Genomic DNA, 16,670 nt, shown 5'->3' on the forward strand with positions numbered 1-16,670 from the left:
CACTCCAGTCTGGGCGACCGAGTGAGACTCCAACTCAAAAAAATAAAAATAAAAATAAAAAATAAAGGGCCAGCTGCCTTTAGGCAATAGTGGCATGATATGATCAATGAATCCCACGGCATCAACCCATTGTTCCATCTCCACCACTGTTAAGTGACTTATGTGATCTGTAGCAGTGTGTTGCATACCATGACTATGTATAGGGCGTTCCATACATTCATGGACGGTGGTGCAACATGGCCTAAATCCAGATTAAATATTTCACAATGAGGACATATCAGTATCTCCTCCATGATGGTCCCTGGAGTAAGGTACCATATCCAAGGTGTCAGTAGCTCAATATATACCAATAACAAAAGATGGATACAAGTCGCACTTGACTCCTGCAATTACAAGAGGTGCTCAAAGTGGTTCCCATCAGCGTCCAGACACTTCTGATGATGGCGAGCTACTGCAAGATTTGTCGCTGTGCGAGACCGCCTGGATCTTCCCTTGTGCACATCACACACAGCACCCTGCATCTCAAACTCGTCACAGATGCGCGCAGTTGTTAGGCGTGTTGGAGGTCTGTGGCATACTCACACCTTCATTGTCATTGTAGTTCCTCAGTGTTCTTGAGTTTCAAATACCGTTTTCAAAATGGTCTTGCCCTCCTCAAATGACACTACAACTCTGCCATTTTCTTTGACTGTCCTGCCTGTTGCATGGTGATGCTAGCATTCATTTGATTAACACCATCTTTTGTGTGATCATCTTATTTCACGTTGCTACCATAATTCAATCCAGCTTCGAAAGTAATACATAGCTAACATTGCTTAAAATTCGTATACATTTTTTTGGCACCCTCGGTATAGATGGCTTCAGCCTGGTGAGTCAGAGAACACCCAGCTCATAATGGGCACTCAGATTGCAGTCACTTGGTGTTCCACAACCAGGCATTTAGTCTCTATCAAAGCCAGGTTATACCCAAGAATAATTTGTCAAAAGGGCAATTGTCAGCCGGGCTTGGTGGCACAGCCTGTAATCCCACGCCTTTGAGGGGCTGAGGTGAGTGGATTGCCTGAGCCTGCGGGTTCAAGACCCGCCTGGGCAGCAAGACCTCATCTCTACAATAAATCAAAAAATGATTCCAGCTACTCGGAAGGCTGAGGCAGAAGGATCGCCAGAGCACAGCAGGTCGAGGCTGCGGTGGCTGGGAGCGGCCACTGCACTCCAGTCTGGGTGACAGAGTGAGACTCCAACTCAAAAAAAAACAAAAAACAAAAAAAACCTTCAATTGTCTTTGACAAAGAGAGCATGCCTTTATCACAAAATGTCCCTCCTGTAATTGTCCAGGGGAGGCTTCCCTGGACTTGATGGAGCCTCCCAGCATACTGTATGTGCTCCAGGCTGGCACATTAGTCCTGCTGGACCAGGGGCCAAGTGGCAGAGTTGTTTGCATGTAGCTTTTATTAGCCAAAGGGTTTTTCTTGCTTTCAGCTCTATTTTCTTTTCTTTTCTTTTCTTTTTTTTTTTTTTTTGTTTTTTGTTTTTTGAGCTGAAGTTGCACTCTGTTGCCCAGGCTGGAGTGCAGTGACATGCTTACAGCCACCAAAGCCTCGACCTGCTGGGCTCAGACGATCCTTCCGCCTCAGCCTTCCACGTAGCTGGAACTACAGGCATGTGCCACCATGCCCACCTAATTTTTTATTTATTTATTGTAGAGACAAAGTCTCACCAAGTTGCCCAGGCTGGTTTCAAACCCCTAGACTTAGGAAATTTTCTCAGTCTCCCAAAGTGCTGGGATTACAGCCATCAGCCACCGTGGCCGGCCTGCTCTACTAAAGCCTCTTGGATCTCCCACTTGATGGATCCAAGAAGCACGTTATACTGTTCAGGTTTCCTCCAAAATTCAAAAAGGCTCATCAAGTATTATGTTTTCTTCTTGGAAGGTGTGTAAGATATTGTAACTTCCTTTTTGGAGAGGTTTTATCAACATGCTCCTGATTCGGGAGTTCTCCCCTTCCCCCAAGAAACTGCAGAGAGATTGCTAGCTACTGTGTTTTCATGGGATATATCTTTAGGACGCATGCATTTCTGAATATTTACTTTACCCATCCTCCTCCCCAACACTGGTGACACTCATAGCAACTCAGTAACCTTAGCGTATGGACATAAGACCACACTGCTAATGGATCTAAGATTGAGTCCCCTTCTTTTTTGCATTGCTAGTGTCTCTTTCCCTCAGATTTCCTCACTCTGCCATTTCTCCTGTTTTCCCCAAACCAACCATTCATTCGTTCACTAAGAGGTATTGAATGCCCACTAGGTGCCAAGCACTTGAAGACCACTGGATATTCAGCAGAGAGCAAAGTCGACATGGCACCTGCATGCCTCTCTCTCTCTTTTTTTTTTTTTTTTTTTTTTGAGTCAGAGTCTCACTCTGTCGTCCAAGCTGGAGTGCAGTGGTATACTCACAGCCACCGCAGCCTCAGCCTGCAGGACTCAGATGATCTTCCGCCTCAACCTTCCAAGTAGCTGGAACTACAGATGCACACCGCCATGCCCAGCTAATTTTTTTATTTATTATAGAGATGACATCTTGCCAAGTTGCTCACACTGGTCTCGAACCCCTGGGCTCAGACAATCCTCTGGCCTCAGCCTCTCAAAGTGCTGGGATTGCAGGTGTGAGCCACTATGCCCGACTTTTGCTTCTCATAATTAACAGCCAGTCACGTGGATCCAGAAAGTGGGAAGGAGGAGAAAAGTTTGATTTACAAGAATAATGTGGATTGCCTGAGCCCGCGGGTTCAAGACCCGCCTGGGCAACTTGGCGAGCCCTCACCTCTACAAAAAAATCAGCCGGGCGCGGTAGCGCATACCTGTAATTCCGGCTTCTTGGAAGGCTGAGGCCAAAGGATCGCCGGAGCCCGGCAGTTCGAGGCTGCGGTGGCCAGGAGCGGCCACTGCACTCCAGTCTGGGCGACAGAGTGAGACTCCAACTCAAAAGAAAAAAAAAAAAAAGAATGACGACCTTGAACACACAGGGATCCTGCCCGCCAACCTGAGAAACAGACTCTAACCCAAACAGAGCAGCCATTTTCCCAATATGGAGGACTTAGTGAGAGGGGAACTTAGTGAGAGGGAGGTTGAATGGAAATTCCCCTTCTTCCTAGATAGAAGCCTAAATGTGAGGAAAGAAGGAAGAGTGTCTCTCGAAACTAGCAGTATTCCTTGGCAGTACTGACTGCCCACTTGGGATGGGTTATAATTAATTCATCGTGACCCAGCCTGCCCAGCTGAGTGATTTTCCCCCCAGAAACATTCAGCTGCATGCTGCACTGATAGAGTTTTCCCAGCTGAATGTGATAGAAGGGAGCTTACATTTAAGATATGGAAGAAGGCAAAGAGAGGGAGGGCATAATGGCTCGAAAGTGATGAAGTTGGTCAGGAGACTAGCAATCTTGATGAAATTGAAGAATTGTCACAGTAAAAAGATAGGCTGACAGCCTGTGATGTCCTGATATTTTTAGTGTATAAATCTGCAGCTTTCGAGGCAATTAGTGTTTCTGATGATGAAAAGGAAATGAATGAGAAAGGAAGAACAGCGAGAAAGGCTCACTCGAGATGAGGAAGTCAAGAAACGGAGAGGTGACATAGGGCGGTGCATCCAAATGGATGTTGAAATCAGCAAGCAAAACGACAGGAACTGAGGAAGAAAAACAAAGCAAAGGGCTAAAGTCTTTAGTACATGAGAATGACCAAGCAGTTGGCAGATGACAGAGCCAGATGGCCTAAGCCTCAAAGGAGCAGGGATTTTTTTTTTTACAACAGGGGTTGGGAGAGAATAATTGTCTGGAAGTTGCACTGGGGAAACAGAAGCCATCCCCTCCTAGTTCTAGAGAAAGAGCAGCATGAGTGAGCTGTGTTCCTGGCTCACTCCGTTACCTAGAGTGGAGTGCAGGGGAAGGGGTGTCTTGGGGACCAGCAGTTTCCAGCTAAGGCAAAGAGGCGAGAGAACATTCTGATAGGAGACTGCACCTTCAGAAATGGGATACGATTTGCTGATAGTGTCACCTTCAAAGTAAAGAACAACCAGCAGATTTCTTTTATAATAAAAACCGGATCTTCCGCTTAAGAGGGACAAGGGCTGCTAGGAGTCTGTAACCCTGACCCGTGCACTCCACAATTCACCTTCCCATCATGTCACCATCGGGCTGCATTTGGGGTGTTTTGGCCAGGCATGGTAACTCACATCTATAATCCAGCACTTTGGGAGGCCAAGGCAGGAGGATTTCTTGAGCCCAGGAATTCTACACCAACCTGGGCAATATAGTGAAACCTCATCCCTACAAAAATTATTTTCAAAATTAACCAGGCATGGTGGCACGCACCTGTAGTCCCAACTACTCACAAGGCTGAGATGGGAAGATCACTTGAGTCCAGGAGGTCCAAGGCTGCAGTGAGGCACTGCACTCCAGCCTGGGCAGCAGAGTGAGACCCTGTCTCCAAAAAATAAAAATAAAAACAAAATATATAGCACCAATGTAAATGAATGCATTACTTGTAGGCTGCCAAAGATGATAGGAGATTTTTCTTATTGTCAATTTCTGTATGGTACTATAGTCCTTGACAAGTTTTTTTTTTAAATAGCCACTTGGGAATCTGTCTCCTAGGAATTCTGCGGAGATCAGGGAAGCAGGAGAAATAGAAAGAAAAGGGAGGTAAAATACTCTTCATATTCCCACAACAAAGGTAACTGTGAGGCACTGAACTGAACCGTGATTCCAGCAGTGAGGACAGTGAAGGAATTTGAAAGTAGGAGGACCTGAGAGCACCAGACAACCCTGGAGTCTCAGGCAGGTAGTCAGAGGAGTCTACTTGCAGATCATTGACAACTTGGGAACAGACATGTGGGATCTCTGACTCAAACGACATTTAGCACGCTCCCGCTTCAAGAATGTTAATTAATCCAGTATAACAAACATTTAATGACATCTGTCATTTGCCAGGCAAGATGATAGTTAGATACTTGGGTGGAAAACGTTTGACCCTCAAGGAGATTGAGTGGGAGACAGCAGGAAATCCAGCCAACACGTTATGCAAGCTGATGCCGTCAGAATGGCAGCATGCAACGGCTTGGTGGGACTGCAAGAGGCGTGCCTAGGAGTGGAGTCAGTGGCAGGGAAGTCTTCTCAGATGCTGGGATGCTTGAGCTGGCTGCTGAGGGGACTCAAGACATCCTAGATGGGGAAAACAACATGTAAGGGCAAGAAACAGAAAACCTAGTCTCATGATTCAGCCAGGAGACAGATGGCACAATCGTATTGACTGAAGAGTTTTTGTTGTTGTTGTTGTTTTTGAGTAGGAGTCTCACACTGTTCCTCTGGCACTAGAGCAGTAGCAGCCTCAACTTGCTGGGCTCAGGTGATCCTTCGGCCTCATCCTTCCACGTAGCTGGAAATCCAGGCACATACCACCACACCTGGCTAATTGTTTGATTTATTGTAGAGATGAGGTCTTACCAAGTTGCCCAGGCTGGTCTTGAACCCCTAGGCTCAGGCAATCCTTTTGTGAATATCGAGGTCTTTTAATACAGGAACAGACAAGCCTTGATAGACTCTTAACTCCATTACTTCCTAGCGTGGTAACTTTATACAAGACATTTAGTAGTCTACACTTATTACTGACTTATCTGTAAACCGGGTTTAATAATAACACCTACCTCAAAGAACTTTTGTGAGGATTAAATAGCATAATGTGCATAAAGTATTTAGCCCCAGTGCTTGGTACCTGCTAAGCCCTCAAAACTTGCCAGATATTAGGTCACACACACATTAGCGGTGCCCCCAGAATGCAGCATGAAAGATGCAAAGAATCACACAGAAGTTAGATTGGAAAATATCGTTTATTTAAAAAGTAAATGAGAGAGTAAGAGGAGGTCCACCTCCTCAAGCCAGGGAACATGGTGACAGCCGTAGCTCAAAGGGCACATGGCCACACCAGGGTCTAGAAAGGCAATGGCCTGAAAAGAGTTTAATGAAGTGACTATTTCCAGAGACGGTCAAGGTCAAGAGCACCAGCACAGGATGGTGAAGCATTCAAGGATAGCAACAATGGGAAGTCATCAACCACCCGGCTGGAAGAGGCAAGGAAACAGAATGGTCTTACCAGAAGCTGGTGACAGCTATGGCCATGCAAGAGGGAAGCCTGATTGGAAGCAGAGGAATAAAACCACTGCTGAGCCATAGCCTGGCAGACACAAAGGGATGAAAACTACCCTGACTTCTCTTTCCTCTGATCGCCAGCCGGCGCCTCCCGTTGGCTGACCCTCGCGGCAAGCCAGAGGGCAAGGGGCCTTGGGAAAACTAGCTGTAAAGACCGGCTACCTGAAGCCCAGGGGAAGCCTAGATCTGGAGAAACCCACAGTCATCCACACACTCAGATGAGTAGCCCAGGTCCGGTCTCCGGTTTCTTGACAAATACAGCACAGGACTGTACCTGAAATGAATACTGCATAAGCCTGCTGGCTTAGTCGGTCTGGGCTGCTGTGACAAATTACCTCAAAGTTGGGAGTCAGCTGACAGAAATCTATTTCTCCCAGATTTGGAAGCCACAAGTCCAAGATCGGAGCGATCAGGATACCGGCAAGGTCAAGTTCTGGCGAGCACCCCCTTCTGCATTGCAGTCTTCCTGTTGTATCCTCACACGGTAGAAAGAGGACTGGAGAGCTCTCAGGGGATGAATCTCTTTTATGAGGATACTGATCTCACTCACGAGGGCTCCACCTTCAGGACCTAAATCACATCCCTAAGGCCCCATCTCCTAAAGCCATCACATTGCAGATTAGGATTTCAACATAAGAATTTGGGAGGGGCACAGACATCCAACCCATCATGCTGTCCTGTCCATTTTTCCCAAATGGATGGAGAGAGGGGCTCGTTGAATTTCGTGGCAGGAGAGGGTCGTGAGAGCTGGTTTGTGTGTGACCTGTGCCCTGCATACAATCTTTCTGTATGCCTGCTTCTAGCCACAAGGATGTAATAATTATCCCGTCAGATTTTTAAAAGCAAAGCCAAATAATCATAAGACACCAGGAGATGGCATACTCTGTAAGTGCTTATTTGTCTATCTAAAAATAACTACATACTACAGGCTGCACGCAGTGGCTCAACGCCTATCATCCCAGCACTTTGGGAGGCTGAGATGGGAGGATTGCTTGAGTCCAGGAGTTCCAGACCAGCCTGGCCAACATAGTGAGGCCTCATTTCTATAAAATAAATAAATAAATAAGTGAACCATTGCTTTAATGTTCTGTCACTGGATGAAACTTGCCTATTGTCTCATAGAGTACTTTTGTTCATTTAAGATACCTCGTGGATTACTTGTAAATTCTAGTTAAATCACATTGAGGTATCTTCAAATTTTATTATGGTGCTACCTTGTTTGAAGGAGGGGAGAAATAACACGTCGTCCTGATGCAACCCTTTTTCTCTTTATTTTTCAGATCCATAACTCGATCTTATTACCGCAACTCAGTTGGTGGATTCTTAGTGTTTGACATTACTAACCGACGATCTTTTGAGCATGTGAAAGATTGGCTAGAGGAAGCAAAAATGTATGTGCAGCCGTTCCGGATTGTGTTTCTGCTGGTGGGACACAAGTGTGATTTAGCTTCACAGCGTCAAGTTACCAGGGAAGAGGCGGAAAGACTGTCAGCAGACTGTGGCATGAAGTACATAGAAACCTCAGCCAAAGATGCCACAAATGTCGAAGAATCCTTCACAATCTTGACAAGAGACATCTACGAACTCATTAAAAAGGGAGAGATCTGTATTCAGGATGGCTGGGAAGGGGTTAAAAGTGGTTTTGTTCCGAATACTGTGCATTCTTCCGAGGAAGCCGTGAAGCCCAGGAAAGAGTGCTTCTGCTGACATCAGACGTGCCAAAGAACTACGGCAAGCAGACCGGGTGTCATTTCAGGATGAATACCCACATTAACAGCCGAATGTTGCCATGAAAGCGTTCAACAAGAGTAGAAACCCACACTAACACTGTTTTGTAATGTATTTGATCAGAGCACTATGCTTACTTGTTACACTACCAGGTTGGGTATTTTGCTAAATTATCAGGCAAAACACAATTTTTTCTTGAAACTGGAGTATCCCCTTAATTACCTCCATGCCCACTTTGTTGGCATACAGCTGACCTTAGTGTCCAGATATGTCAGTAGTACTCATTTTTCTTGACAGTTCGAAAAAAGTTTTTCTGGTACAATAATCTAATTGAAAAGATTGTATCAGGAATTAATTCTCCCGAATTAATTAATTAATATTGAATAGTAAAATGCATTTAAAAGGACACTATTTACTTACAAAGTAAACAATCTCAGAAGTGTCAACTAGGACTTACATAAGCAGTGTCTTGTTTAAGGTACCAGGTGTTCTTTTACCATTCTCTGAAATGTTTTTCCCCCCTTAATTTTGCCTGAGCATAAGAAAATAAGTTTTATATTCATTTTTGTTCATTTAATTATTGCTCCTAAAATTTTTGTTTTACCAGGATATCTAAGGATCCAAGCAAAATATTTTATATAAAAATAAAAACAGAGGGCCACTCAGCAGCAGATGTTTTGATGTTATAATATACTGTTTGTATTTATACAAGATAAGCAAAAATTTTTTATATACTGACATTTTCAAAAGTAGATGCAATTTATCTTGAACTGTCAAAATTATCAATATAGGTAAACAGAATGTTTTCAGTAATAGCGTTTTTGTTCAAGTGAATTTCTAAATTTCCCCATTTCTAGTACAAGAAGAATATAGAAATGATTTTTCCGGACAAGGAAAATTGGTTAAATGTCTGATGTATTTAGCTTTCAAATTGCATTTTACAATCTCATCAGTACAAGGTGAAAATAGAATAATCAGTTAAGGCAGTAAAATGACTTTTGAGTTTCCTAATATTTTTTTTTTTTGAACTGGAGTCTCACTCTGTCGCCCAGACTGGAGTGCAGTGGCCGCTCCCAGCCACCGCAGCCTTGACCAGCCGCTGGGCTCCGGCGATCCTTCCGCCTCAGCCTTCTGAGTAGCCGGAATTACAGGCATGCGCTACCACGCCCGGCTGATTTTTTGATTTATTGTAGAGATGAGGTCTTGCTGCCCATGTGGGTCTCGAACCCGCGGGCTCAGGCAATCCACTCACCTCAGCCTCCCAAAGGTGCGGGATTACAGGCTGAGCCCCCAAGCCCGGCTGAGTTTCCTAATTTTTATCTTATTGATTAAACTCTCCTAGAAGGGACATTCTGATCACAATGTCAAATATTCTATAATGTACATTTCCATTCTGCTCTGTAAATTATTCCTAATCACAAAGAAGCACCACGTGACGCTGCCTTTTTAGAACAATAAGGTTTTTACTTTTAAACTGGAGTTGCTTCATTTGTTTGAAAACCAAAGTGGCACAGTAGAAAGAATATTTAACAAGAAGTCAGAAAACTTGTTTTAAGCTGCCTCTGCTGTGCCAATATTTAACCAATACGTAAGTCACCCCTCGAAGCGCCATTTTTCTCATCTGTAAAGTGAAGCTAATAACCCCATTCTTATTGTGTTTCCTGGAATTATTTTGAGAATCAAGTGAATCATGCAAAAAAAAGCTTTGTAAGTAGAGAAGGCATTTTCCAAAGTGAAAGTGGTTTCAGCTACTCGTGGATGTGCTGTAATATTTACTAAATGGGTGAGAATTTTGTTGTTTCATGTTTTTTCCTTTCATTCCTGTGCAAAGAGAACAGGAAAATGTGTGTGTTTTCACAGACCTGGGGGAATTCTTGGCTGATGCATATCCTCTGCCCTTTGACCCTAAATCACAACTCTTCCAAAGAGGAAAAGGCAGGGAGAGAAGTCCCTGCATTCTTAATTCCATCGAAAGCCGTGTTTCAGTGTTTTTTGTGTATCTTTGAAGTAGATATTTAATTGTATTTTCAAATACTCGTACATTTTCTAGGTTCATGTAAGTATTTTTAATAGTGTTTATGGAGAGAAGAATATAAATTAAAACTATGAAAGTTATGCACATTTATATTATCAGCATTTTCTTGATATCCTTGGGTTAATTTCATGTGAGTTCAAGCTATCATTAACCAGATGAGAAAATAGCTATCTCCCAAAATGTGAAGTAGTCTACTTTTACTGCTATAGTTTGAAATCTTATGCGACACTTTACCATCAGTCCAAAATATCATAAACTCAAATGCTGAAAATCTAACAGCAGTTTCAAGTATAGTCACCTGTGCCTACTTTTAAAGTTAAATAGCTAAGAATAAAATATGATTTAACATTCAGTGGACACCCTTTATAATACTAATGCTGGGGGATTCTCATATTCAGGCTAAAGGATATCATGTGTTCAAAATTTTAAACTAGAACCAAGGAACTGGAAGAAACCCACGAGAGAAGGAAGGGCCCCAAGAAGTCGATATTTACATGAACAGGAGGAAGTCTAGAACTCTGGTTTCCCAACACCTTGGTTGCCATGCTGTCTTGTGTGTGTCAGATGGGGGGGGGGTTGAAGGAAATGGGAAATGGGTTCTAACTGAATCCACACACACACACAAAAAATACCAGAATTGGGTTAAGTGGTTTTTATATTGTAGAGGAACTATTTGTGGTAATAATAAAGTGAATGTTGATGACAAGGTTCTTATACAAGATTGCCCAACGTCTGTATAACATTAGCCACTATCTTGATCCATTTCTATGTTTGAAAAAGCTGACCTATTTTCTTACACATTGTTAGAGAAAATATGGATAATAATGCCAAAATAGTAAAAAAGTTTGCTCCAGGCAAAATGTTTTGACTAAGTTAATTCATTTAACTTAAATTGAAACCTTATTTAAGTTAAAACTAATGAATGATGTAGCTAATTACTAAATATTTTAAGTAAGTGTGGTCTAAAAAAAGAAATGAAAGCTGTTCAGTCATCTAGTAAACTTGTCTCTGACAGACATTGCTCATCTAAGCTGCAGTCACACCTTCAGTAAGCTTAAGCCAAAATGTTTAAGTAATCAGAATGCTTTTTTTGTTTTGTTTTTTGTTTTATGTTGAGTTGGAGTCTCCCGCTGTCACCCAGGCTGGAGTGCAGTGGTGTGATCACGGCTCACTTCAGCCTCAACCTCCTGGGCCCACATCCTCCTGCCTCAGCCTCCTGAGTAGCTGGAACTACGGGTGCACACCCCCACATGCAGCTAGTTTTTTGACATTTTGTAGATCAAAATATCTAGATCTCACTATGTTGCCTAAGCTGGGCTCAAACTCCTGGGCTCAAGCAATCCTCCTGCCTCAGCCTTCCAAAGTGCTGGGATTACACGTGTGAGACATTGCACAGGCCCAGAATGCTTTTAAATGTGACCTTTATATGCATAATACTGGCAGACATGATTTTCTGAGCCTGGAAACATGAGCGTTTACCCTAGATTTCCAAAAGCCATAAGTACTGCATGATTTTTTTGTCTTGTGACAACCAAACAGTCTTATATTGTTAATATAACTTTTCCAGGCCAGGTTCGATGGCTCAGCCTGTAACCCCAGCACTCCGGGAGGCTGAGGCGACTGGATTGCCTGAGCCCACCGGTTCAAGACCAACCCAGGAAACTTGGCGAGACCCCGCTCTCAACAATAAATCAAAAATTAGCCAGGCGTGGTAGCGCACTCCTGTAATTCCAGCTATTTGGAAGGCTGAGGCGGAAGGATTGTCGGAGCCCAGCAGGTTGAGGCTGCGGTGGCCAGGAGCGTGCCACTGCCCTCCAGCCTGGGTGACAGAGTGAGACTCCTACTTAAAAAAAAAAAAAAAAAAAAGAAAAAGAAAAAGATAACTTTTCCAGAACAAAGTCTTTTTATTCACCTTTGCATCATTAAAAAAAATGAACCTATAACTAAAAAAATAATTTTCAGAGTATTTTTGTCAGGTTTTATACTGTCCTTGGTTCAATTAAGAGCAAAACTTGCATCAACTTTGAAGAGTGCACTGTATTTGAATGACTTCCTTAGGTCTGATACAGTGAGGACAGAAACATTCATTTTTTCTAGTTTCTCAAACTAGAAAGATTTAGTTTGGAAATGCAAAGGAAACTTGCGATCTTTACGGAAAAACCGAAAGACTACAAAGCCTTTAAGGTTCAATTCTTTGTATTTTAATATGGTAGAATGTAGTCCCAACCAGAAGCTAATTCTGGGAAATTCCAGAGCAGATAAATAGCCATCTCTGCTTCAGAATCTTGCTAAATCTGAATATTTGCACCAAACTTCCCTGAGCTACAGATCTTCACCTGATCTTAAAATAACTAACAAACTAATCTCATGAACCTGAAAGAACTACTGCATGACCTGGTACTTATATAATGTTAACAACTGATGCAAGCAGACACGTGAGTGCTGAACTATGACAATCTGTATCCATCATTACACAATCTCATTCACTTACTGCACATAATCATGGAAGAAAATTAATGAAAACAAATTTTCAAGGTATAAAAAAATGAGTGCACCTTGTTATCTCTCTGAGTAAGCTTTTTGTCTTTTTAAAAAATAGTGCCTAAAACACGGTCTTATCTGTGTAACATTCAGTGACTACTAATTGGTGGTTATTATGTTGAGTTGATCCTATTGAATGTGAGTTCCACATACTTGGTTTTAATTTATACATTCCATGGAAGAATAAACATGTTTTATTATCATTACCTCTTGGCATTTTTTTTTTCAGAATGACAGTCCATGGAAGATAAGGTATACGCCTTTTGAAGTGTGTTATTCATGTTATCTGCTGGTGAGTTTTTTTGGTTTTTTTGAGTTGGAGTCTCACTCTTTGTCACCCAGGCTTAGAGTGCAGTAGCACGCAGCCTCGACCTGCTGGGTTTAGGCGATCCTTCTGCCTCAGCCTTTCAAGTAGCTGGAACTGCAGACACATGCCACCATGCCTGGCTAGTTTTTATGGTTTATCATAGAGATGAGGTCTCGCCAAGTTGCCCAGGCTGTGGTTCCAACTACTTGGAAGGCTGAGGTGAAAGGATCACCCGAACCCAGCAGGTCAAGGCTGCGATGACCATGAGCGTGCCACTGCACTCCAGCCCGGGCGACAGAGTGAGACTCTGACTCAAAAAAAAAAGAAAAGAAAGAAAAAGAATCAATTAGAGATCATAATACCTTATCTATTACACTATTGCATTATATATTAAATTACATATCATATAATAGGTTTTATGTTCTATATGTTACCCTGGTGGAGTATGCGGCAGAACCCCATAATCAAACATTAATATTTATACAAGATGTGTGAATATTTACACCAAAAGTGATAAGGTTTTTTTTGTTTGTTTGTTTGTTTTTTGAGTTGGAGTCTCACTCTGTCGCCCAGACTGGAGTGCAGTGGCCGCTCCCGGCCACCGCAGCCTCGACCTGCTGGGCTCCGGCGATCCTTCCGCCTCTGCCTTCCAAGTAGCTGGAACTACAGGTGCGTGCTACCATGCTCGGCTAATTTTTTGATTTATTGTAGAGATGAGGTCTCGCCTGCCCAGGCGGGTCTCGAACCCACGGGTTCAGGCAATCCACTCACCTCAGCCTCCCAAATGCGCGGGATTACAGGCTGAGTCACCAAGCCCGGCTGTGATAAGGTTTATAAATAATCTCTCATAGTTTAGGTCAGATTTTTGCTGTCAAGTGAGTTATAAAAGAATCTCAGATTTTTCAGAGCTTTTTGGATTTCAGAACTGCAAAAAAGGAATCATGGCTGTGTACTGCGCTTTAACAGTTATTTCCGAATTTATGACTTTTCTCTGCTTGGCTCACCTTAGGAATGCTCCAGCCTTGCACTTAGTGGGAGCTTATTACATTTTGAATTGAGTTGTCAAGTTACACAAAATGGTCATGTCTTCTGCACATATAACCAGTTACATGTAAAATGTTTACAGCAGTGCTTGGCATGTAATTGTTATTATTTTAGTTTTATTTTTAGTAACATTCTTGTATCCACCAAGTTGTCAAGAAGTCAGTCCGAATCCTCTAGTTGGCTAGAAACTGATGGTGGATGATGGCTGTCTGGACAGTGCATCTGAAATGGTCATGACTCTGAAATGGTCTGAGTCAAAGAATGCTTGAGTCGTAACCTAAAGGGCAGAGAGAAGATGATACAGCTCTTGGGGATTGCTGGCAATCAGCAACAGCATCTGACCAGATGGACAGGTGCTGGAAGGAGCATGGGCCAACACGTCTCTACAGCAGTGCTGAAAAGTCACCACCAGAAGAGTAAGGGTGTGTGCCCAGTGTGTAAAGACTGCAGGGCATAGAACCGGGCTTTTTAGTTTATGGAAAATGATGACCAGGACCATCATTTTCTAAATATTTTTTGGTAACGGTTTTCTTGACATACAACTTATATGCCATACAACTCAACCTTTTATTTACTAATTTATTTAGTTATTTATTTTGAGTTAGAGTCTCTGTTGCCAGCCTGGAGTGCAGTGGCACGCTCACGGCCACCGCAGCCTTGACCTGCTGGGCTCCGGCCATCTTTCCACCTCAGCCTTCCAGGTAGCCAGAACTATAGGTGCGCTCTACCACGCCCAGGTAATTTTTGATGTATTGTAAGAGACGAGGTCTCGCCAAGTTGCCTGGGCTGGTCTCGAACCTGCGGACTCAGGCAATCCTCTCATCTCGGCCTCCCAAAGTGCTGGGATTGCAGGATGAGCCACTGAACCGGCCAATTTTTTTTATTTATTGTAGAGATGGGGAGGAGTCTCGTTAAGATTCCCAGGCTGGTTCCAAACCCTTGGGCTCAGGCAGTCCTCTCACCTCGGCCTCTCAAAGTGCTGGGATTACAGGCGTGAGCCACTGTGCCCGGCCTGGATTGTTCTTTCATTTCTAGTGTTAAACTGTTTACAAATAAAGATGCCTGTTTGCAATAAATACTGGTTATATGTGGGATTACAGGTGTGAGCCACCACACCCAACTGATAATCAATGTTGGAACATTTCATTACCTCAGAAAGAAATCTCTGTGACTCAAAACAAATAAACAAACAAAACACCACATGCATCTATTCCAATAAAGACAGATCTCCACCTGTCTATGATGGAAAAGGCCACTGTAATGAATCTACAATGGACAACTGACTGATCCCTGTGTGAGGAATTCTAAGACCACACCCAGGATCAGAGATTCCCGAGGAGGGCTCACAGGACTCTACAGAGTTGCACCCACAGCTTTGATCTGTTACAGCAGACATGTCCAACCCGAGGCCCACAGGCCGCACGCGGCCCAAGACAGCTAGTCATGTGGCCCCACAAAATATTTTAAAGTGTGTTTTTGAGCATTTTTCTTCATGACCTCATGCATAGTTCCATTTTTAAAGTTCACAATCGTGTCTTATTCATGATGTTGCTTTTCAGCAGCGCATACACTTGTGAACAGCTGTTTTCAATTATGAAGCATATAAAGAGCAAAATTCGAACAAACCTTTCTGACAAGCACCTTGAGAACTCACTAAGCATTGCAGCCGCTTTCATCAAACCAGACGGTGATAGATTCATTTTACAAAAACAAGGACAGGTTTCCCGCTCGTTTTACATTGTTCTCATTTTTCTAAACTTTATAATAAAAAATGAAAAAATAAAAATCTTATTATGTATATGTACTACCTATATTATATCATTTATGTGTGGCCCGAGAAAATTTCTCTTGACTCCATGTGGCCCAGGGAAGCCAAAGGGTTGGACACCCCTGTGTCACAGCAAAGGATACAAAGCAAAATCAGCCGAGGGAGAAAGTGAGTAAGACAGAACTGGGGGAAAATACACACTTTCAACAGTCCCATCCATGAGGAATCAAATGGGATGTGCTTAATGACCTGCAGTTCTGGAGCTCAGAAGTCCCAAAGTGGGCCTTACTGACTGAAATCAAGATGGCAGCAGAACTGCATTCCTTCTGAAAACTCTAGGGGAAAATTGGGTCCCTGTCTCTTCCAGTATCCAGAGGCCACCTGCATGCCATGGCCCATGACCCTGTTCCAACCATGTCATCACACTGAAATGAGCTAAATCAGTTAATAAAATCAAATTGCTAGCAAAATAATCGTATCAACCAGCTTACTCCATTTTGTTTAAAGCTTCCATCTTAGTTGCCTGCCTGACCTAAGATTCACCCTTCAGCCAGGCTCGGTGGCTCAGCCTGTAATCCTGCGCCTTTGGGAGGCTGAGGTGAGTGGATTGCCGGAGCCTGCAGGTTCGAGACCCGCCTGAGCAGCGAGACCTCATCTCTACAACAAATCAAAAATGAGCCGGGCGTGGTAGCGCGCGCCTGTAGTTCCAGCTACTTGGAAGGCTGAGGCGGAAGGATCGCCGGAGCCCAGCAGGTCGAGGCTGGCCACTGCACTCCAGTCTGGGCGACTGAGTGAGACTCCAACTCAAAAAAAAAAAATCACCCTTCAATGCCTACGTGTAATTACAGTAACATTCCCATGACCACAAACCCCCAGCTTTGACCCCTTTGGGCAGGTTGTGCTGATCGTTTCCTACTGACTGTTACAAAACTCCTGGGCAACTTGGTGAGACCTCATCTCTACAATAAATAAATAAATAAATAAAAATTAGCCGGGCGTGGTAGTGCGTGCCTGTAGTTCCAGCTACTCGGAAGGCTGAGG

The 16,670-nt window shown here is 43.4% G+C and overlaps 1 protein-coding gene across 1 annotated transcript in view; it reads left to right on the top strand.

Moving 5' to 3' along the window:
- Positions 1-8,602, top strand: part of RAB39A (RAB39A, member RAS oncogene family) — a 26,303-nt gene extending 17,701 nt beyond the window's left edge. The window contains exon 2 of the mRNA XM_008053219.2: positions 7,487-8,602. Within this exon, the coding sequence (XP_008051410.1) occupies positions 7,487-7,913 (427 nt within the window). The 3' untranslated portion in view covers positions 7,914-8,602. The remainder of the gene's footprint in view (positions 1-7,486) is intronic.
- Positions 8,603-16,670: the final 8,068 nt, after the last annotated feature.

This window comes from Carlito syrichta, unplaced genomic scaffold, assembly GCF_000164805.1.
Source record: "Carlito syrichta isolate Samal-C Ts95f unplaced genomic scaffold, Tarsius_syrichta-2.0.1 Scaffold287961, whole genome shotgun sequence".
Classification (NCBI taxonomy): Eukaryota; Metazoa; Chordata; class Mammalia; order Primates; family Tarsiidae; genus Carlito; species Carlito syrichta.